This window comes from Lipophrys pholis, assembly GCF_963383615.2.
Source record: "Lipophrys pholis genome assembly, chromosome: 16".
NCBI lineage: Eukaryota > Metazoa > Chordata > Actinopteri > Blenniiformes > Blenniidae > Lipophrys > Lipophrys pholis.
In genome coordinates, this window is record NC_137634.1 from 22,032,885 (window position 1) to 22,055,531 (window position 22,647).

Consider the following 22,647-nt stretch of genomic DNA (forward strand, 5'->3'; position numbering starts at 1 on the left):
ATATAGGCAATGAATATATTTGCAGTGGTCTTTCTGTCAGATGGGGTTTTTTTTTTTCACATCTGATTCTGCAAAATCCCAGATTTAGATCTCGGTTTGCACTCGTGGAACAGAATGACAGGTACAAATAATTCAAATAATTTGCAGCCCACCTGTATCCGTCCTGCCAGGGTACCGCCCCCTCCTACCAAGCCCCTCTTTAGACTGCATGCATGAATCAAGAACAAGTAATTCAAACGTTTTAGAATGAAAGACTGGTTGGTTTTTAAACTAAAAGACCAAAACACTAATATTTTCTTTAGGTTAGTAATGAGGAATGATGATATTCTTTTTCTCTGACATGATCAGCTTCCAGTGAGAACGTTCCTGGTTTGAGTCCAGGTCCTCAGACATGATTTCCCTCTTCATTTCTCCTCCTGCTGTTGTCATTTTTAAAATCTTGATTTTGAGGTTAACTGCTGACTTTAATGTGGCCGTCGGTGTGAATGTGTGTGTGCCTTCGCTCATAGTCGGCCGGGGTTCGACCCTGAGTTAGTAAGACACTAAAGAGGACGGATGATTAAGGCTTTTTAAGTTCATGCTGTCCCAAGATGTCCCCTCGTCCTGTAGATTACAGCCTCTCCTCAGTGTATGGGCCCGTTCTGCAGCCTGGACAATAATGAATCGTATATAAACTCCCAGGAGAAATCCACACAGCAGCCTCAGCTCTCGCATTAATGTTAAATTAAAATTAATTACCGTCTGGTTGAAGGCTCTTGGTTACGGCAGTGGGAAAGATCACCGTTACCACTAATTAACGAACGCACCTCCAAACCTTTAACATCCCTCTCTCCACCGAAAGGTCACTGTGCTTCTAAATGATTAACAGGAGAAGTTCAAGAGGAGGAAGTACGCCACACGTCGAGTGACGACATCTCTGATCCCTGATCGTCCGCGAGACGATCGTCAGTGGATGTATTTGTAGTTTCCCCGGTTACCACGGAGACGGCAGAACTTCTCGACTTCTCTTCTGAAACTTTCTCGAACGAGAGGAAGAGACAGAGAAGAGGCAGGAGCAAATATGACGAGTGAATCAGAGTTTGCTGAAAGTAAACACGGCATGTTTCACCTCGAGGGGAAACGCAGCCGCCGCAAATCCGGCAGTAACAAAAGTGGCGTCTAAACACAGTAAAGTCGTGTGTGGTCAGGTGTTCGGGAAAGATTTAGTTTTGTTGACCTGGTTCTCCACTCTGACCTCCGTCACTTGAGACGTAAACGGGGTCTGAAACAGCCGAGGCTTTTTTCTGTTGGTTCATAGATCCGATCAGTCCTTGAGATTTGACAACTCCTACTGATTTTTTTTTTTGTGATCAACTTTTTATTGCTTTTTGTGACGTGAGATAGTTGTGCATAGAACACAAAGATCTATATACATACCACTGTTGTCTTGGAAAATTCAATTAGGCAGAAAATATTGCAAACACACCAAACCTTAAACTTCACCTGTAAAAGTTTGCAGACTGTGTAGATTTTTGTATCATCAAATTCTGACTTATATGAACATTGGAGGCTCCTGGCATTTAAACATAATGGACCTTCATCATATCATAGTGACTTATTAGGTTCAAACAACAAACTACCAATAACAGATTTGATTGAAATGTGTACATGTGAAGAAGAACAACGGCTCCTTAAAGCCACATGGTTGTTGTGTGTGAATAGAAATTAGGTTTAGAAAAAAAAGTTAATACTTTATGAATTTATCAAGCAGCTAGAGGAGCCGACTTGGGATTGAGAGTTTGTGGGTTCGATTCCCAGAGCCTACAGGTCACCGCTGTGTGTCAGTGAGCATGACCCTTGACCCCCGTCAGCTTCCCGGGGGGATTAATAAAGTATGAGTGGTTGAGTTTAGTGTTCTGCCTTCTTACTGTGCTGCTGTCATTAGAACCACACAGCTTCAACACACTCATCTTTTTACATATTTTCCTTATTCAAGGCAAAAGGAAATAACTTTAAATATGTTTTAGTAAAATTTACTTGGAAAAAATGCATTTCAAACAAAAATGCCTTTGATTTTCTGTTTTATATTGTGCATTGAGAAAATAAGAAAATACTGAATCGGTATTTATTCGTCTTATGATAGAGCCATGTTAGAAAGATCTAGTGTTTTTCCTTTAATCTTCATCAACGGATCTGAGACGTGATGAGTTGCGGTTCGATGCAGTCGGATCGTCTTCTGTATTCAGGAGGAGTGAAATTTAAAAAGAAGATTCGATGTTTCTCTCACTGACCTTCCCTCATTAAGGAGCCGTTAAGCTAGCGTCAGCTCGGTTCAGGGTTACTTTCAAATTGACGTTGAGCATCCAGCCGCTGGTTGCCATGGTTACCTGCATCTGGAGGTGGCCTAGTTGTCTTGGTGACTCATGTACAGCGAGCCTTCAGTCCTTCAAACGACCCCCTCTGCTGCTCCTCCTCCACTTCCTGCTCCCCAGCTCCGGTTAACCTGAAGAAGCAGAAGAAGGAGAAGCACCGCCTCTTCCTCCTCCACCTCCGCCTCCGCCTCCTCCTCTTCCTCAGACAGCACATACACACACATCTGGCCAGATGCTGTGATGCACTGCTGATGTATTGTGTGCGCGCATTAAAATTTGAAACATTCCTCGGGGGGAAACTGGCTCCGCTTTGCTCCAGCTGACATGATATCTGCAGCTTTTAATGAAATCTGACTTCATTTAAGAAGCTCACAATGCCGTGTGCAGTGATTAAACGCTTTATGTAATAAATTCCTCTCACAGGGACGTTTGTATTGAAACCACTCAAACAATTATTGTATCAGATTATGCAACGAGTTTTGAATGTGGAGTTTTATTCTTGCGCTGCCCGTCATGCTATCCATGTTGATTCAGCTTTTCTCTGCATCTGCTGCGTTCTCTTTGAGTCGGACTTTACAGTCCTGGGAAATAAGCTGAATGTGAAGACTCCAAATCAAATCCCCATTAAGCCTGTTGAAATGAAATTGCAGGACTTCTAGTGAAGCTATGCTGTCAGGACGAGTTTATGAAAACACCCATAATGCAACAGCTACAGGAGAGGTTTTCTGGACATTTCACTGTATTTTGCACCAGCAGGTTTCATTAAAATTGGCTTTATGTTGAGATTGTAGACATTTTTGGCAGTAAATGTTTGGTTCTGTCAAAAATATCAACATTTTCATCACATATACTCTGCGCCACAACAAGGGGAAATTTTTAAGTTTAAATTTAAAGGTTATAATGGCATTATTTTACTGATCCAGCCCACTCATTATGAAATTTGACTGAATGTGGCCCCTGAACTAAAATTAGTTTGACACCTCTGATCTTAAAACATCCTCGACGCAGTAATTACTAAGCATGTCATTAGAGTCAATATGAAGGTTTCTGTCAAAATCATTTTCAAGTGACAGCACCATTTTTTGTCTTCTTTTCCAGGATCGATTCTCTCCCATGAGAGTTGAGTTGAGATTTGTCCGATCCATTCATTTCTTTCTGATGATGAAAACTGCTCTTTTCAATTTAGCAGTTTTTTTTAATACTCTTTTTTGTTATAGTTTCTGAAGGAAGGAGTACAATGGTTTAAATTTAGCAGTTTTAAAGAATGCCAAAGAAAATCCTCTTTTTTGCCATCAATTGTAAAGTTTGTAAATTTTCATTTGAATTTCAGATTAAAGGTCTCTCTCTCTCTCTCTCTCTCTCTCTCTCTCTCTCTCTCTCTCTGTCTCTCTCACTCTCTTACTCTCTCTCTCTCTGGCTGAAAACCTGGACATTTATCTCTTCCCCCCTGCCCCAACAATACTTTTTTTTATTTTTACACTTTTAACAAAGTATAAAAACTGGAACAATCTGAACAATACATGATCACATGCACATTTATTTATTAGCTTCGGTCCTTTTAACACTTTTGACGACCCTATGATGTTGAAAGAAATCTGATAGTTGACTGTAAATTGTTGAATTCTAAATTAAACTCCTGCCGAATCTTCGAAAATTCCTTTATTTTTGTGGCATGTAGTTTTTTTTAGTTTTTAAATGTAAGAAAAAGGTCAATTACATAGACAAACAATCACAATATACCTCAGGGGATTGTATGGACACACATGGTGCAGTAAACAAAGTATCTTTGAACTTTGTTAGTTGTTGTTCAACTGGACAGTTTTTTTTTTTTGTTTTTTTTTTGTGGATCAAATCAAGTTGCTGAACACGTAGACAATCACTACGTGACATGTTTTCCTTCAGAGGGTTTCAACAAAAAAGTTACAAGCTGACTGAGGTCGATGTGTTGAATCAAGTCAAAGTTTCAAAATCAGGAAATACTCTGAAACAACTGATGGCATGATATTTGACAGTTTTGACAGTACTTCAGTGGAAACACATTTACCATGTCTGTGCTTCAGTTTTGTGATCATTTGATGCAGTTTGCTTCCTGCGGCTCCAGAGACCCGGTGTGCATCCACCCCCGAGCACTTCTTCTAATAAACCCAGATCCCGCTGCCAGTAAAAATAAACTGGATAGACGACACTGTTGACCTCCACTGGGGATTACTGTTGGATGATTTCTCTTTCTGAGCCATTCATAACTGTGTCGTGTCTCCTCTCCGCAGTAACTGCCCCTGCTCCCTGGCCGCCGCCCTGGCCCGGGCCACGGCAGACACCGTCCATCAGGCCGACCTCTCCATCCACATCCTCATTAAGGCCGTGGAAGATGGAGCTGACCCGCAACCACGTGAGTCGTCCCCCCCCCCCAGCCCACGAGACTTCTCGCTCACACAAATTAGGTCTCTCTCATCCCACACAGATACACAGGCATCTAACCACCAGGGCTTTGTCCCAGTTCTCCCCCGCAAAGCTGCATTAAGTGGTATTTGACCGCTAGAGGGCAGAAACAAGACTCCAGTACGCACTCCTGAGCTGCGTGCCAGGATATACTACACCCACCACCACAGGCCAGATTTACAGTGAGAGCACCATCAGGCTTTAATCTATTTTCATTGTCTGTGTGCCGGAGCAAAATCTGCAGAAAACACAAATCACAGCAACAAGCCTTTGCTAAATCCTCAGCTATTTGTAAATGGCTCCCTCTTACACTGATAGAAAAACCAGACTGTGAATCAGTCCAAGTCTTGCAACAAACATCCCTTTAGATTTTGTTTAATCATTTAAAACTGGAAGTATGAGACTCTCAGAGCTGAGTATGTATATATGACCAGATACAGGTTGGTCTTTTATGACATGGGTGCCAAACACATTTTAGTGTAGGAGCCACATACAGACCAATTTCATCCCGAGTGGGTGAAGTATTGCTATAATAACCTTTTCATTTAAACTTTCAGTTTTTTCTTTGTTGTGGTGCAGAATATACGTGTTTGAAATTTTCACAAAACCAAACAATTACTTCAGAAAATGACAACAATCTCAACACAAAGCCAATTTTATTTAAACCTTCTGGTGCAAAATACAGTGAAATGTCCCCAAAAAACTTGTTAACTGTTAACTGTTGCATTATGGGTGTTTTTACAAACTCACCCTGACCGCATGGCTTTGAGGCTAGTTTGTTAGCTTTCATGACAGCACCGCCGATATCTCAGCTCACGTCTCAGGGTTGTGTTGTGTCCACTACCCTTAAGAAATTTGTTAAAAAAAAATTAAAAATCGTTTGAACTTTCTACCATTTGTTTGGTGGTTTAATGGACCGGATTGGAGCCTGGGAGGGTCACAGGTCACAAAGCAAGCTGAGACTCACTCGTGCGACGCCGTCGGCGCCATTTACAGTCACCAATTAGACCTTAAACGCATGTTTTGGGAGTCTAGTATAAAATCCATGCGTGCACAAGGTGAACATGCAAACTCCAATCGTTAAGCAGAGAGCTCAGCTCCACACCACTGTGCAGCCCTGGCTCATTTCAACACTCTACCACAACTGTAACTCAGTCATCCTCATAGACGAGACAGTTTAAAGAAAGTATTCATTACGTATTACAGATATCTGAAAAATCTATTTAAGTCCAGTAATGACCGAAGGTGTAGGTGGATTGAACATGTAAGACGTTTCTTTTTTTCCTGAGATGTGTTTGAAGTTTGAAAATGGGAACTTGACAGTAAAGTGAGTTGAGGGAGACTTTAGTGACAAATCACTCTCACACGCTGCTTCTTTTTATGTGTCCGTGGGATTTGTTAATCAGAAACACCTCTCCTTCCAAGCCTCTCTGTTCGCGGTGCGGAGCCGAAAAAACATGAAGATCCTCTCGGTTTCTCGAGGACTCGCCACACTCGAGACGGCGCTCTAATAAAAAACATCTTGATCTTTTAGTACGTCTGAATATAGTGAGATGTTTTAGTAAGAAATGGGGACGTCGTGGTGTTTAGCAGGAGCAGAAATATGAAGCCTCTCCTGTGAAGAAAGTGAAATGAATCAGTAAAATGTCGTCCTGGTGGAGGATGAACTCTAATGATGGTGAAGTGAAAGCTCAGAGACACACGCCGGAGCTCCTCGGGAGCCTGTTTTGTTGTTCGTGTGTTTTATTAAACTCTCCTCTCCTCCATGCTTCGAGCTCCATCCAGGCACGAAACACTTTGTTAAATAAAACACGACGCGCTACACCAGGGCTGCGCGTCGTGTTTTGATTTTGATGAACTTCCACTGAAGCTGAAACCATCTTCTCAAACTTTGGCGTTGCGTAACAGCCGATCGCACCCGGTTTGATGTCGCTTCACTGCACTCTGCTGGGTTTTTCTTTTCTTCTCTCTCTCTCTCTCTCTCTCTCTCTCTCTCTCTCTCTCTCTCTCTCTCTCCTTAATCTGTTTTCAAGGTGTTGTTAAATGCAGTGCTGTACGGTCTCCATTTGGAGCGAGCCGTGGCGGTGGCGGGGGGAGGACAGGCTGCTCTCAGTTGCAGTCTAGTATCTCAGCTTCCACGTGCAGAATCCAAATGCTTCTATCAAAACTAAAGAAATAATTCAAGGGGCCACATCCAGCTAAAATTGGATCTCGAATCAACCGGACCGGTTAAATCGTGCCATAATAGCCTTGAAATTAAAACTTTAATGTACTTTTATGTCTATATTTTCACAAAATTAAACAATTTCTTCAGAAGATGTCTACAATCTCAACATAAAGCCAACTGGTCCAAAAACCTTCTGCTATCGCTGTTGCATTATGGGTGCTTTTACAAACTCACCCTGACAGCATGGCTTTGAGCAGCAAGGGAGCGAGCTTTCATGCCATCGTCACGAATATCTCAAATATTAAAACATTTTTTATGTTCGACACCCCTGCTCTATAACGTATATTTTAGCCTTTTTCAAAAAAAAATTTACAAAAGATTTGCAAACTAATGACAAACAATAAGCAGCAGATGGCTCTTAGAGGTGTAAGCTCTCGTTTGTCTCAGACTAAATCATCTATGACCCTGAATGTTCACTTGTCACGTCTCATAATGAGGAACTAGTTCAGGGTTACTGGCAGGGTTGCGTATACAGGAGTTTAGGGAAATCGTAACAGTAATTTTTTCATATGATGCTAAAGCTAACAGCAGGAAACAACAGAGCTTTTAATCTATTTTCATCCCAAATCGAGCCAATTAGATCTTCAGTAATGAGTTATTAATGCCATAACAGTCATTAGTCACTGAGTCTTCTTGGTCAAAAGTGGTGGCATTAATGTAACATTCACGTCACTGTAAATAGGACACGGCTGGTCTCCTCCTGTCTCGCTGTGACAGAGGAGATGGACGCTTGTACCTGCAGCGAGCTTTAGTAGGTCACACACTCATGCTGCCCGTTCTGGCAGCGATGGCACTCTGGGGCTCGCTGACGATCCACGAACTTCACCGACTCTCACGGCAAACTGTTTCTTACATCTGCCTCTCTAGAAAAAGCCAACCAAAAAAAAACCCGCCTGAGGGGCTTTGAAAGAATGTCATTTCTCAGAGGGACGGCGAGCTTTCACAATCATTCACACAGCAAGAAAAAATGAGCGGGCACCTGTTAGTTTACTGTGACCCTGGGTGAAGTTAACGCTTTCAACAAACATTTAATAAAGATGAACAAATAAAGTAGGAGTAGTTTTTCTGTTAAATTCATTCATCTTCCATGTCCGAGATGGATGGATGGATGGATGGATGGATGGATGGATGGATGGATGGATGGATGGATGGATGGATGGATGGATGGATGGATGGATCTTAAAGGAAAGCTTTGACCAAACTACATAACTGCAGTAGTTATGGGGTTAAAAAAGAAAAAGAAAATAGTCCAAGCACTAAATAACTGTTTTGCTGTGTGTGTGTGTGTGTGTGTGTGTGTGTGTGTGTGTGTGTGTGTGTGTGTGTGTGTGTGTGTGTGTGTGTGTGTGTGTGTGTGTGTGTGTGTGTGTGTGTGTGTGTGTGTGTGTGTGTGTGTGTGTGTGTGTGACAGAGATGGAGTCGGTGAAGCTGGCCCGCCAGGTGTTCAACAGACTGTTCGACCTGTGCTGCGTCTGGCTCAAGGAGCTGCCGTTTCGCCGCCGCCCACAGCCGTACTACGAGACGTCCATCCACGCCATCAAGAACATGAGGCGCAAGATGGAGGACAAGCACGTCATCATCCCCGACTTCAACTCGCTCTTCCACGTCCAGGTTAGAGAAGACCACGCAGTCAAACCAGGACCTGGTTGCTGTTCACAGTCAATGCGACACACAGAGTCTTTTCCGTCTTTCAGGATCAGGAGGAACAGGCCTTCTTCGCCGTGTTTGACGGCCACGGCGGTGTGGATGCAGCCATTTACGCCGCCAACCACCTCCACGTGAACTTGGTGCGACAGGAGTCCTTCAGCCAGGACCCCGGGGACGCGCTCCGCAGAGCCTTCAAACTCACTGACGAGCGCTTTGTGAAGAAGGCGTCACGAGAGGTAACACCGATCAGCCGCCGATAAATATACGACAGAAGAAATGTGTGTGTTTATAAAAGATTCTGGTCAAAGGAGGAAAAACTGAATGAACTTGTTAACTAGTAACATGTACAGTATGTACAGTTTTGAGTCTTAATGTGGCTGAACTGTTTAATAATATTATTCAAAACTTGCATTTTAAGGCCCATTATTCCAAACAAAATGAATTAATATATTAAAAGTCCTAAAATGATTGAAAGTGTAAAGCCAGTTTAGATGAAAATGCATAATTAGTAACTCTTTAAAAGTCTTTTTGACCACCAAATGACTCATTATAACTAAAATAAATCTGTATTTGGCCGGAGTAGAAGTATTTTATTTCAAGTATTTGATAATCACACAGAGTTTAATTTAATATCCCATCTATTTTAAACAAAAAGTTTATTTATATTGGTTTTGCATGTGTTTATTTTTAATTTTTTCATTTATATGTCAAATCTTCATCCACAGAGGTTTAAAAACAAACCAGTTTTGACAACTGAAGCAGAATAAAGTTCAGAGATTTGTATTTAAATGTAAAGAGTAAAAGTTAAAAGGAGGCAAAAATAAATAAATACTCAAGTACAGAAACCTAAAAAAATTTTGGGTCAGTCTGCCTTTTTCCATTATTCACAGAATCACTCTAAAACCAGTGTGAAATTCAATGTAGTGATGATTCTTAGTGGCTGAAGTGAAGAAAAGAAGTCAATGTGTTTGATTCTTTTTGGGAAGTAGAAGTAAATGAAATGCCGAGAAGTTTAAAAACTCATGTAGCAGAAACTTGTGACACACTTCCTCTGATCCACAGGCAGTAAAATAGACTGTTTTCAGTTTTGCTACGTAATAATTTAGGATTATTTCATTTCCATAAGTAAGAATATCAGGAACAATGATCTTTTTTGTTTTCCAAGAGGAAGCAGCTTAATGTCATTGATGGACTCCATTACAGAAACTCTTATTTTCAATGTATTTTCTGTGATTGGTGCATACTTCATGTTGTGATGTTACAATGTGTGTGTGTGTGTGTGTGTGTGTGTGTGTGTGTGTGTGTGTGTGTGTGTGTGTGTGTGTGTGTGTGTGTGTGTGTGTCAGAACCTGCGCTGCGGCACGACGGGCGTGGTGTGCTTCCTGCGGGGTCGGACGCTGCACGTGGCCTGGCTCGGAGACTCGCAGGTCATCCTGGTCAGGAAAGGACAAGTGGTGGAGCTGATGAAGCCACATAAACCAGACCGAGAGGTTTGTGGAGAAGTTTTGCTGCACGATGATAAGCTCAAAGAAACAAACACACATTCTGTCATGGTATCGAAGACACAAGTGATACAAAAGGAAATAATAATGACTTACTTACATAAACATCTTGAAAACATTTAGAGACAATAAAAAGAAAAGTTTATGTTTCCCTCAATGAAATCCATCCTCAAGCTTCCATATATTTTATCTTTATCACACATTAATATTCAAAGCGTCTTTTCTTTCATTCATGCAAATCCAAAATACAGTTTCTGAAATTCTTAGAATTTTATTGAATTAAAAAAAGAGCAAAAACTGATGAAACAACAAACCATTTATTACATGTTGTCTAACGTGTTGGTGCATTTTAAACCCTTAAAACAAACTCAACCTTCTCCGGTTGGCTTAAGAAGCCAAACATTTCTCATGCTCAGTCTTAATAAAACTGAAAATACAAAAAAAAAAAACCGAAAAAAAAACCCTCAAGTGTTGAAACGTCACAGAGTTTGGTGCCAAACAGCTTTTTGACTCTAAGCTGTTGCCAAGCAACGGGCCGAGACGCCGGGAAATTATACGAAGCAGCCAGAAACTATTCTGGCACAAATCCCCCAATAAAACAACACATTCATAGTTTCTTCACCTTGAAAGAATCAACATGAAGATGGAAAAATTAACTAGAATTTGATCAAAGTATTTTCTGAAATCACTTATTGAAATGAAATGAAAGAACTGAGGTCGACCGTGTGTGCCTGCATTTCTAGAGCTCTTTCAGGGTGCGACAGGTCAAAGTGCTTCGCAGTGAGCTGAAAGATTCAGAAGAAGAGGAGAATGAAAGGAAAGAAAGAATGGAAATAGAGGAATTTCATAGTTGAACTTGATTTGTTATTTTATTTAAATGTAGATCAAACAATTTGAAACACAAAATATTCAAATAAGATATTAAAGCGACAAATCAAGAGGAAAACTCGTGTTAAAAACCAGAAAAATATTTAGAAGATGGGTTGAGATGTCAGTATTAGAGCCGAAAGTAAATTAAATAATAAACAAATATGAGGTAAACAAGATGAAATGAGTTAGGATGGAAACTAAATGAAAGAAAAGAAACATTGGAGTAAAATTTATACATTAAAATGAAATCTATTAATTTAAAGCCAATAGAAAGGAATTATAAAGATTAACAATATAGTGTTTTTAGTTATTGATATTTACCACAGATCTTCATGTCGTGTGATAAAAATACATGATAATCATGCTAAATAATAATAACTAAACGAACAAGTAAGATATTTTTCCATCGTTGCTCATGAACCAGCCTCTCTGTTACCTGGCTACACAAACACATGCAGGATTGTTTTGCACCGTCTGGTTCTTATTTTTACTTCTGCAAATATGCATGAGACCTCTGTTGTTTAGTTTCCTGCCACATTGATCGTGCAGGTTGCATTTCAATCGAAAGTCACCGTGTTTCCTTCACTGTGTGTGTTCAGGATGAGAAGCAGCGGATCGAGGCCCTGGGAGGCTGCGTGATCTGGTTCGGCACATGGAGGGTCAACGGCAGTCTGTCGGTATCCAGAGCAATAGGTGCGAGGTTGCACACTCACAAACAATGAGCTGTGTCCCTCAGTGGAGGCGTCCAGGCTGGTTTTCTTATATTTGTTTCTTTCTATTTTCGTCAGGTCAGTTGTAGACAGTGACAGAAAAAGGGCTGCTGCTGTGAGGAGGACTGAGTTAGCTCAGGGTTAATAAACAGGAGTTTAGTGAAAAACCAACAGAGCTGCTTCTGATTGGAGACTGAAGATTGAGGCGCCGTTTACAAGGCTTACAAGACGTTTTCAAGTGAAAACGCTAAAGTTTTGTTGCGTTTTGGGCGTCCATATACTCCACAACGCTGCAGGGAGCCACTGAAAACACAACTTTTCTAAAGCGCTGCTACTGCGCATACGCACCGCCGCTCAAGGAAATAGTTCTGTTGCACATGTGTCAGTACATGGACAATAACAAACATAGTCGTGTCATGACTCCCAGTATATATTATCCTGGGACTTTTGTTAGTTGTTTTGGTAGTTTTGTAGTTGACAGTCACCGTAGTAACGGTCTAACTTGGTCGTCTGTCCATACGAGTGCCTGTGTACTTTCATTGTTAATGTTTAGAGCCAGTGTGGTTTCATTACAAAAAACAATCAACAGCACCTACTACTGGCCTGGCATTCAAACTACATCGTTTTCAAAACATTGCCGTGTAAACATGAAACTTTTCCCCAACAACAACGCAAAAATGTTGCATTTCCACTTGAAACGTTGTGTAAACGGCACCTTTGTAAGCTGCTAATCCCAAATGCTAATCCCAGTTGGCTCGGTGACGACAGAGAGAGAAAGAGAGACGGCAGCTTTGCAGTTGTTTTCATGTAAAACAAAAGTAACAAGTGAGAAGCTTTGGTATTTGTAACTGTGTTAAAAGATCAGATCTGAACATGTTGATAAAAATGAGGCGACACTGACTCTCTCTTCCCTCTGCCTGTGTCGGCAGGTGACTCGGAGTACAAACCTTATATCTGTGGCGACGCAGACCATAATATTTTCCCCCTGGACGGCTCAGAAGACTACCTGATCCTGGCCTGCGATGGTTTCTGGGACACCGTGAGTCCAGACGAGGCGGTGCGGGTGGTCAGCGACCACCTCCAGGAGAACGCCGGGGACACCACCATGGTGGCCCACAAGCTGGTGGCGTCGGCCCGAGACGCCGGCTCCAGCGACAACATCACGGTCATCGTGGTGTTCCTGCGGGACCCTCGCTCCCCCGCGCCCACCAGCACCGAGGACGAGGAGGAGGCGGGCGTGGTGGAGGGCGAGGTGGTGGAGGAGGAGGCGGAGGTGGAGGAGGAGGAGCAGGTGGAGGAGGAAGAGGAGGAAGAGGACGAAGCAGGCAGGGTGCAGCGTGATGGCGGAGAGGGAGGCAGCACTGCGGACATCGGGGGGAAGGGCCGCGGCGGCTGGCCACTGCAGCAGTGCTCGGCCCCCGCAGACCTCAACTACGAAGACCGGACGGACTCGTTCACGGACAGAACTAGCCTCAGCCTGCCGGGGCCGTCGCTGGAGGGCCGCATCTCGTTGACCCGCGGCTCCAGACAGCCCTGCTTCAACTTCAACCCCGACCTCTTCACCGACTCCCACGTCTACCGAGACACGCGCCCGCTGAGGCGCCGCTCCCACACCCTGCTTCAGGAGCTGGGTCTCTCCAGCCTCACAGACCCTCTGTGGCCCCAGACAGCCGTGCTGTTGGGCCAGGCAGCCAGGCAGAGCCACAGGCTCGGTCACGACCGGCGCCGGTGGGTCCGGAGGTGGCCAGGCCAATCCAGGGAGCCGCTGGCCCTGTTGCCGTCCGGCCGCCTGCTGCCCTGCGTGCAGCACTGCTCCACCTGGAGACCCGGAGCGGCGGCCCCTCAACTGCCCCACAACGGCGCCTTCTGAAGAGGCCACCCAAACCAAACCATCTCCCTCATCGCTCCGGTCCCGCTCCCCGCCCCTCAGCCCGCCCACCTTTGCCTTCGACAACACGTTTTTCTTTGATAGTTACTAGTTGTGGCTCCTGCAGTCGTCATGTGATTATTGAATCTGTGCTGGAGGAGTGGTGCTCTGTCCTCCGCCCGAGTGTTTCCAAACACAACCCCCCCCCCGCTGCTGCAGGTAAAGTGCAACTCTGCATCCTCTCCAGTGTGATCGATATGAAGACAGAGCTGGAAGCGCGGATTAATCTCATGAGTTCAGGCTGAAGACTCTGACGAGACCAAAAAGACCAGAACGGGCTTCAATTTGCGACTTCATTTACGAGTGAGGATAGCAGTTGAAGTGTTTCACAAAAATACTCCTATAATCAGTCCCCTGGACCTGCATGTGTGTCGTTAAACTGAGGAACACTTCAGTCTGGACGCGTTTAGTTTACATGCTCGGTCGCTCTGACCTTGTCAGACAGGAGTTATTTTAAAAGGTTTGAAACACAAAACAATTTGGTTTCTTGCTGCTTCGTGACAGAAGAAGAAACCACCTCTCGTCTTACTTTTCTTGGAGAAGAACTAAAACTACTTGGCCAGAAGGTGTGTGGACACCTTTAGTTGCTTTTTGACCGCGACGCAGGCCGCGGTGACACGTTTCCTCTTTCGTCTTGAGACATCTGTCGACGGTGATCGAGGGACCGTGCATTAAATTAAGCTGCAATGGCCCCGTCTGCCCCTTTGTCCCCTCAGCAATCCTTTTGGCCGCCGATCACATGAATAACGTTTCTCGGCGAGGCCAGAATTAATTGTTACTCCTGCTTTCTGGGGCTAAAGGCACATGCTGTTCTGCCCTCTTCCATACAATTAAAGACCCGGCCATTATCCAGCCACAATTTGTCTACAGATAAAAGCACTTAGCACAGGATTATAAAAGATTAGCAGTCACTTACCTGAACAAATGCTTCATGTACTCCAGTACTCCAGATGGGGATATACTCCTGGGATGAGGTTATTTTGGAGCGGGGAGGGGAGGAGCACATGAAAATATATATATTTTGTCTTAGTCGTCCACATTGTTGTCGCAGTGACACCGAACCCGGTGAACGGGTTGATAACGATTTAACGTCAGGCCAGAGGAGGTGAACGCTGCAGAACACGTGCCTTTCATGTGAGTTACCGAGGTCAGCCGACTTCACACACTCAATTAAATATCACTGATCGCCACAGAAAACAAGTCGAGGAAACGAGAGTTAGAAGGGAAATTGATGCCACTCTGATGTCTGAAGCTACAACCAGCCTAGATTGTGGAAATATTCATTTGATTTATAAGTTTTATCCCGAATGTTCTTCCAGCAGGTGTGTGTTAGGGGACCCACAGTAGTGACTATAATAATACTCACTACGTAAACATGATGAATACATACAGACCATAAATGGAGGCTGGTAAAAACAGCATTAGTCTGTTTTATGTAAAGAAACAAAATTACGACCGTCATCCACACAATCTGTGCTATTTAAACGTTAAACAGAGCCAGGCTCGCTGCTTATCGACTGATGCCTTACTGACACCACAATGGGTCCCTGAGGCTGACCTTTGACCCCCTCCAGCTCTCCAGAGCGTCCTAATATGGCTGCCAATCACATCGTAGAAATAAGATGGATAAATACTGAAAAAAAGATTCTCCCCCAAGGAGATTACTAAAGTATGACTAGATTAGTTATCATATATTATATAATAGTTTAGTTTTAGATGTGTTGGCTTCAGACTCTGTGAAATCCAAGTTACCAAGTTGTTGTAAGGGTAATTTGGTATTTGGTCGCATTAAAAAGCTGCAGAGAGTCAAAATACTTATTTATCACACATGTTGTCTAAAAGACTTAAAAACTATTAATTAAATCCATCCAGCTGATGAATGTAGTGTCCATTAGCAGATGTCAAAGTGGTGTCAAATTTCTCCCCAAAAAAGAAAAACCTCCTCCAGAACGTTCGGAGAGAGAAGAGAGCGACCGATGTGGAGATAACGTTGTGTCGTTAACCGAACATCCCAGTGCCGCCCCTCCACTGCTCCTCACAGGCTTCGTAATGGGATCTGATCTGGATTCTGCAAAGCAGCGCCCCCTCTCTGCCGTCAAACGTGCAGAACTATCAGGTCGTCGATACGTTCAGTTCAATGTTTAAGCACTTTTTATGAGGCTGCAGTTCACCTGACAGAAACATAAAAGCCATATCTAACGCGACTCCCCGCAGAGTTCTTCTTCACCGTTGATTCATTCCCATAAATGATAACAAACAACTATGTAATCCTCCTGCAGATTTATATAATGATATCATGAGAAAGACAACCTTCATATTAATCCATTTCTATTAAGGCTAATAACATGCAGTTCCCTTGGTGCGTCTAAACTGTGCAAAAGAATTTGCTTTAAATGTGTAACGTACTGTATCTAACCTCACTGTAAACTAACTGTGGAAACTAATAAGATCTAAGAACTGGTTAAGTTCATCCATCTGATTGCAAACGGCTTTCTGAGTAGTAAACACATCTCGTCCCTAAAGTCACGCCTTTTTTCCCCGTCATCGTTGAACCCTATCTATCTGGGATCAGTCCGGTTCTAAACCAAAAACATCCAAAGACATTGCTCGTGCTGGAAAACTAAACTAAAAATCGTTGATTTGTGTTACTGGGCCCAGACGGGGCTGAAAGGTGACACCAGTTACTTGCTTGCGTTTGTATTTTTACAGCGCTAAAAGCAAGTGATTGGCAAACGATTTCACACAATACGGCTCACGGTGAAGCATTTCTGCTCAGCGAGCCGCCTGATTACTGTTTCACAAGCTTGTTTGTTTAAATTTGCAACAAGAATTTTAAAATTGATCCTAAAAATATGTTTCATCGAACGCTGAAGGAACGAGGTCGGAGCCAAATCAGCTCATGAGACGCTCACGATATCATTTACAGGAATATTTCTGTACTGAGGATGGAAATAATCCAGGGCTTGTTTTGACGAGCAACAGACTATATGTGAGATTAGATTCTCATGTGATTTATTTTCATTTTTTATTTTCATAATTTCTATGATAAATAATAACTATGGAGAGATTGTGTTCCTTTATTTCAAACTTGTGAGACCAGACTTTTTTTTTTTCCGTGCCCCATTTAACAGTTGCCACAAACAAACAGAGTTTATCTTTCACTCTTTTCTTTGGTTTGTAAAGGCTTGTGATGAGATTATTAAGATATTATTCAGTGTTTATCACTGGGACACGCCTGTTATTCGTGTCATTTTGTTCTTTTCTTTTTTTTTTTTTTAAACCCATTTTTGGGGGATCTAGATGCAGTGAATTTTCAAATAGGTTGTGTGCCTCCACTTTTCATTTCCCCAGAATTTTCAAATCTGAGTCACTGCCACATTTCCAGCGTCCCCCCTCCCCTCTCAGCCCCCTGTGGACGGACGATGGAAGAGCACAGTGGAGCAGAATGTACCTCATGTCCCAGAATGTCCTCAGTGGGTCAACATGAAGTGGCGTTTCATTCCATTTATTTATCTTTTTTTTTTGTTTTTGTTGCTGTTGGGAGAATCGTCTTACTCTGGGCCGTCACAGCTTTGAGGAATGTACTGTAGAGACTCTCAACACTGGATCTCTTTGTGGAAATACGGCCACGCTGAGGCCTGAAGAGGATGGGCAACACGTGGAAGATCCAATATTAACAAAGGAATTGCTGTGCGCGTCGATATTACCAGTACTAACTATGAGTTGAGCGAGTGCCGGAGGAGTGTACATAATATTAATTCTGTCTTGTAAATCAGTGGTTTTAATCCAGGCTCCACAAGGCCTGATGGCCGGATCCAATATTTACTTTAAACCCGCAGACTGTCGGAGTCGGTTGCCTCGAGGCCGAGGCGGTAGGAAGGCTGCGATTCTACTGAAAAGAACGTCTGGCTTGGTGTCCCGTCATGGCCTCGCTGCTGTTTCATCCCGCTTTCTTCGCCCTGACACAAGAAACAAACCTGGGAAACAAACATCCACCAAGAGGTTATTTATCGGCTTAAATATCCGTACTGCCATTCTGCAACAGCTTTGGGAAAAAAAGTTATCAGCCTTAAAAACAAAAACAAAAAAAACCAGCCGCCTTGCCAGTCAAATTGTTTGAGTTCGTAGATTAGAGATGAGGAAGACGTGAAGCCTCATTTAGAGCCACTGTGCTGGTTCGGATCAGATCTGGTTTGGCTGGGAAACGAAACAGGATCTTGTTCTAATGACAAACTGACATGCTGGTTTTCCTCTAATATCTTTCAGCTGCTGTGGAAACTTTTTTTTTTAAATTGTTGTCTGGCTGTTCCATTTGAGCTCCTCTGGAATCACGTCGAATTACAATCAAACGGCCAAAGCTGACAAGCGTTTCAGAGTTTGAATTTAACACCACAGAACAGTTTGAACGTTTTCAAATACATTTGGTTAATCGAGGCCCCGATCACGTGACAACGTTTCAGGTGAAAACGTGTCACATTTTACATTTTTGTTTCAGAAACAATGTAGTTTTCCTGTTTGGCCACTAGTGGGTGCTGTTTTTCTTTTCTTTTTTTTAAATGAAACAACACACACGCATAGAGACGTCCAAGTTGAATTGTTATTAACTGTCAACTGTAATCCGTAGAACTATTTACGACGGCCATGGTGCGTCGTGGCATTGTTTCCACCATTTCCACGTAGTCGGAGCATTTTCAATAAGTTTTCAGGAGCTCTTAAGCCTGTTGTCATGTAAACAGTTTTTCACTTAAAAACCTTGTCGTGTAAACGGGCTGAACGCGGACGTATAATGATCCTCCACTCAGACTGAACAGAACATGAATTTCTTTACTAGACTAATATTTCTGCGAATCTACAGCTGTGAGACTCTGATGAGAGGAAGCTGCTTGGTATTTAATCCTCTAGGACGCCAATCTACACCGTTTTTTATCCTGATGGTTTCACTGGAGTAAAATAAAAGAACCAGAGGTCCTCTGTGGTTTGTCTTCTGGAAAGCAAAATGTCTGAAACAAATATTGGAACCATGAAATTCAGATGTGAGGGTAATTCGGAGGACGAGCAAAGGAAATATTTCAACTAAATTGCAATGTTGTTTTGATCATTGATGAATTTCACTAAAAGTCAGGAACTGTAAGAAGGTACATGATGAAAAATTTGTACAAAAATCACATGTTCGCTTTTTCCATTTGGTCATTTTGTCTGAAACTTTGTCATTATAAACAAGATCCTCTGTTCTTGCTCGCGAGGTTTTGGTTCTGGAAGCTGCTCTGTCCGTTCAGCACGCCGACGTAGTTTCACAGCAGGCGGTCGGTGCTGAGGCGGGGGGGAAGAAACCTCATCTGTACGTTCACCAAAGCCTCCACTGAACCCCTGTCAATTAGCTGTGCGGTGTTACTCATCGTGCTGAGAATCCACAGAAGTCGTCACTTGTATGAGCAATAAAAAGCGTTCGCCATCATTCCTTGTGGTAAATCCTGCACCTAAAGCTCGACAACCCCCCCCCCCCCCCCCCCCGCTCACGCTCTGCTTGCACTAAGAAGTTCCTCTGAGTCAGATGTTTCCTTCCCGTCATGACGAAAGCGAGCGGAAGTTCGGCTCTGCTGTCCCATGATCACTGTCCAGCTCGTAGGGCCCCCCCATCAATCTGCACTGTGTCCATGTACACGACAAGCTTTTTCTTTTTTCTCTGTAAGCAATAATGATGCTGCATTAAAAGGCTCTCTGCGGGTTTGTCTTCTGCTGAAGGATGCAACTAAAAGTGTAGTTCTGTCAGCCATATTTGAAAGAGAATTTTAGAAAATAAAAAATAAAAAAATGCTCCCGGAGTCAGTTTCACCTTCATGTTTCCCCTCAAAGAGACGTCGGGTCTCAACAGATGGATCTTTATTTAGAGGTTCACACACCAAAACGTTTCCGGGGGGGAAAAACAAACGTGAAACTCCTTCTTAAAACGGAGCTGCGATAAAGGAGGCAGGACATTTCAGGCGTTATCAGCATTCCTCAGCAGTGTGTGTGTGCGTTTGAGAAGGAGTTGGGACTTTCTGGATCAAATGTAGACCAGTGGATCGGGTGGTGTGGCGAGAGAGGGGGTGTGGGGGGGTCAGACCACAGAGGGGGTCCGTGGCCCCTCCAGGCTGGAAGACAAACCCCAGGATTGGCTCTTCTTGAAACATGCAGGTTAGGTAACGAATAAAAACAAAACAAAAAAAAAAAACAGTAAAACACACATTGAGTACCTGTATTATCTGTGTTCCTGTAGTATATAAATATCTGTATTGTAACTGGTGACTAATTATGTATATAAAGATTAGAACAAGTCTCTGGCTGATGTTTGTTCTTTTCTCATGAGTTTGATTGATTTTAATGGATATAACATTTTTACCTTCGCCAACGGAAATTGACCAAGAAGGTTATGTTTTTGTCTTTGTGTATTTATATATTTATTTATGGGTTTATATGTCTGTATTTTACCAACTTTTTGCAAAAACTAGTCACCCGAATTGCATGAAATTTGATTTGTCATAATCCAACGATCAATCGATTAGATTTTGGGACATTGACGGTTAATCATTCCCGAATAAATCCCTAAAAAAACCTCAAAAAGAATTCCCGTGCAATGCGGGTGGGAGGAGGCACCTCATGGAGATCAAAAGAGATCAGCGTCTGTTGCCACGGAGACGCTTCCTGCTCAGTTTTTCACACAGTGATGTAGCTACCTGACCTACCTAGTGCCTGTTCTAGTTTTTAATGTTTTAAAAATAGGTGAATTTAATTTAATCCAAAAACTACCAATTTCAAGCATTTCCATCAAAAGTGTATCAGTTATGTGAAAGTAGATATTTTTAAAAACTAAAAGTGTTTTCAGGAAACACAAAGGGAATCTTGTAAAATGACAAATGAATCCGTCAAAAAGAAAAATAGTGGACCAACAGTAACATGGGTTCGTTGAAGCAACATTAGAGCCAAATTCAAGATGACCTCATCATCATTTACACACATAAAACACACACCACTCACAAAACATTCGGGATATTTGGCTTTCGGGTAAAATTTAAGGAAAATATTCATACTCCAGTGAAATTATAACATGGAAGTAGAGCATTTAGGTAGAAGCATTGCAGTAGTGATTCGCTCAACTCAAGCAATTTACTGAAACAAAAGCCAACAGATTCTCTCTTTTTCAGACCATTTCCATAAACTGTGCGATTTTCACTGATTGTGACGCGACGTTCAGAGTTTCTAGTCGAGGACGTTGATTCATCAGCCACTTAGTCTGAATATATGTATTTAATACAGAAGATGTGCAGATTTGAAATGTCAATCCGACACAGACGTTTCTTTTCTTTCTTTCTTTCAGCTTTCTCTATTTAATTACCCACAATGCTTTTGGTGAAGTGAGTGCATCAAAATAAAACCTTGATTGGGATAAAAGCGGCGTGACGCATCACACACACTGGAGGTGAGAGGCTCAGCGAGTCGACAATAACTTTTATTTCCATCTCTGGATTCAGCTCCAGTTTGTCTCTACACCTCTCACATAATTATAGATTTAAAACTGAACGTTTTGTATTTTCACTTGAAAACGTTGCGTAATCAGGCTCTTAAATGACTGTGAGCGCTCTGAGGAGCTCACGATATCTAACATTTCACCAATAAAAACAAAGATTGATTCTTCTTTCTTCCCTTAATCTCACACCTGTCTCGATTCATCTGGGCCTCCTGAGCAGCAGACGATTAGGGATTCTTCTGGCTCTTTTCCTCTGATTAAGCACTAAATCCAAACCTCGGGGCTCAAACGTCCCTTCAGACGTCACAGAAGCTCCAACTTTTGTATTCCTGCACGCATCTAAAATTAAAAGACAGCCATCTGCATGAAAGTCAAAAAGGTGATCCTGCTTTTAATCCGTCTCAGTCGAAAAGGCCCCGGAGTCATAACGATCAGGCAGCAGGAGGGTCAACAGGGTGTGTGTGTGTGCGCGTGTGTGTGTGTGTGTGTGTGTGTGTGTTTGGTGGAAGCAGAGAATAATAAGAAACCTGAACAAATTGTTTTGGTGTAGCGGAGTGAGATGCCAGAGGCCAGAGCGCGGTGAGGAGCTGTGATGCTATAACAGGGCTTTCATGTCTGCCGTTACATAAACAGCTTTACAAAAGTGAGCAGTGAGTCCTCCACATTCCCTCTATAAAAAGACTCATCATTTCACCCGACTCGTAATCTGGCTTTATTCTCTCCATTCCAGCAGTTTGGGCTCTGAGGAGAAACCGGCTGATGAAACTTAAAAGGGAGGAGGAAGAGGAGGAAGAGGAGGAGAACGTGACGGCTCATCCTCCGTCCTTGAGGAGGAGCTCGGTCTGACTGACCGAGGAACCAGGAGGATCAGACGAGCCGTAGTAAAATGGCTCACATTTAATGAAGCATTTGTGACGCACCACAGCCTCCATCTTCTGACGTTAACCAGTCACCGACACACACAGTTTGTTTTTTCCCCTCTATCGGCGATCTTTGTATTGTTTTAATCTTTTTTTTTTTTTTTTTCTCCGAGTTTCCAACCAGCTTTTTCCTTTTGACATAATTTCCACTACAACAGTTCATTTCTGGGTTTGCTCTATTTCTCCCCTCAAAGCTCCGGCGGCGTACAAACTGTAGGTGACGTACGATGTGTGTATCGATCGATTCAGGGGAAGTTGACATTTTGAGGTCAAATAAACCGTCTTAAGTTTGTGAACTTGGTGTAAAAATGAAAAACGTTAATATCCCTATAAGATTACAAATTCAGTTTTAAGATCGCTGAATGACGACAATCATCTCAACTCATTTCACAGACAAAACAGAGTCTGTACGTTATGATGCCAATCGAGATGAAACAACAGAACCATGCTTCAATCTTGGACACGTTTGAGACTCCAACCAAACCTTATTTTTGTTTCCTAATTCAGACCCGACTGTGATAAGATCACACAAGACAGTAAAATGCTTTTT

General features: G+C 42.7%; 1 protein-coding gene across 1 annotated transcript in view; it reads left to right on the forward strand.

Moving 5' to 3' along the window:
• The window catches only part of ppm1e (protein phosphatase, Mg2+/Mn2+ dependent, 1E), a 62,798-nt gene extending 47,199 nt beyond the window's left edge, over window positions 1-15,599 (forward strand). Inside the window, exons 3-8 of the mRNA XM_080483875.1 lie at window positions 4,619-4,740; window positions 8,429-8,628; window positions 8,712-8,900; window positions 10,011-10,154; window positions 11,636-11,729; window positions 12,676-15,599. Of these exons, the coding sequence (XP_080340001.1) occupies window positions 4,619-4,740; window positions 8,429-8,628; window positions 8,712-8,900; window positions 10,011-10,154; window positions 11,636-11,729; window positions 12,676-13,616 (1,690 nt within the window). The 3' untranslated portion in view covers window positions 13,617-15,599. The remainder of the gene's footprint in view (window positions 1-4,618; window positions 4,741-8,428; window positions 8,629-8,711; window positions 8,901-10,010; window positions 10,155-11,635; window positions 11,730-12,675) is intronic.
• Window positions 15,600-22,647: the final 7,048 nt, after the last annotated feature.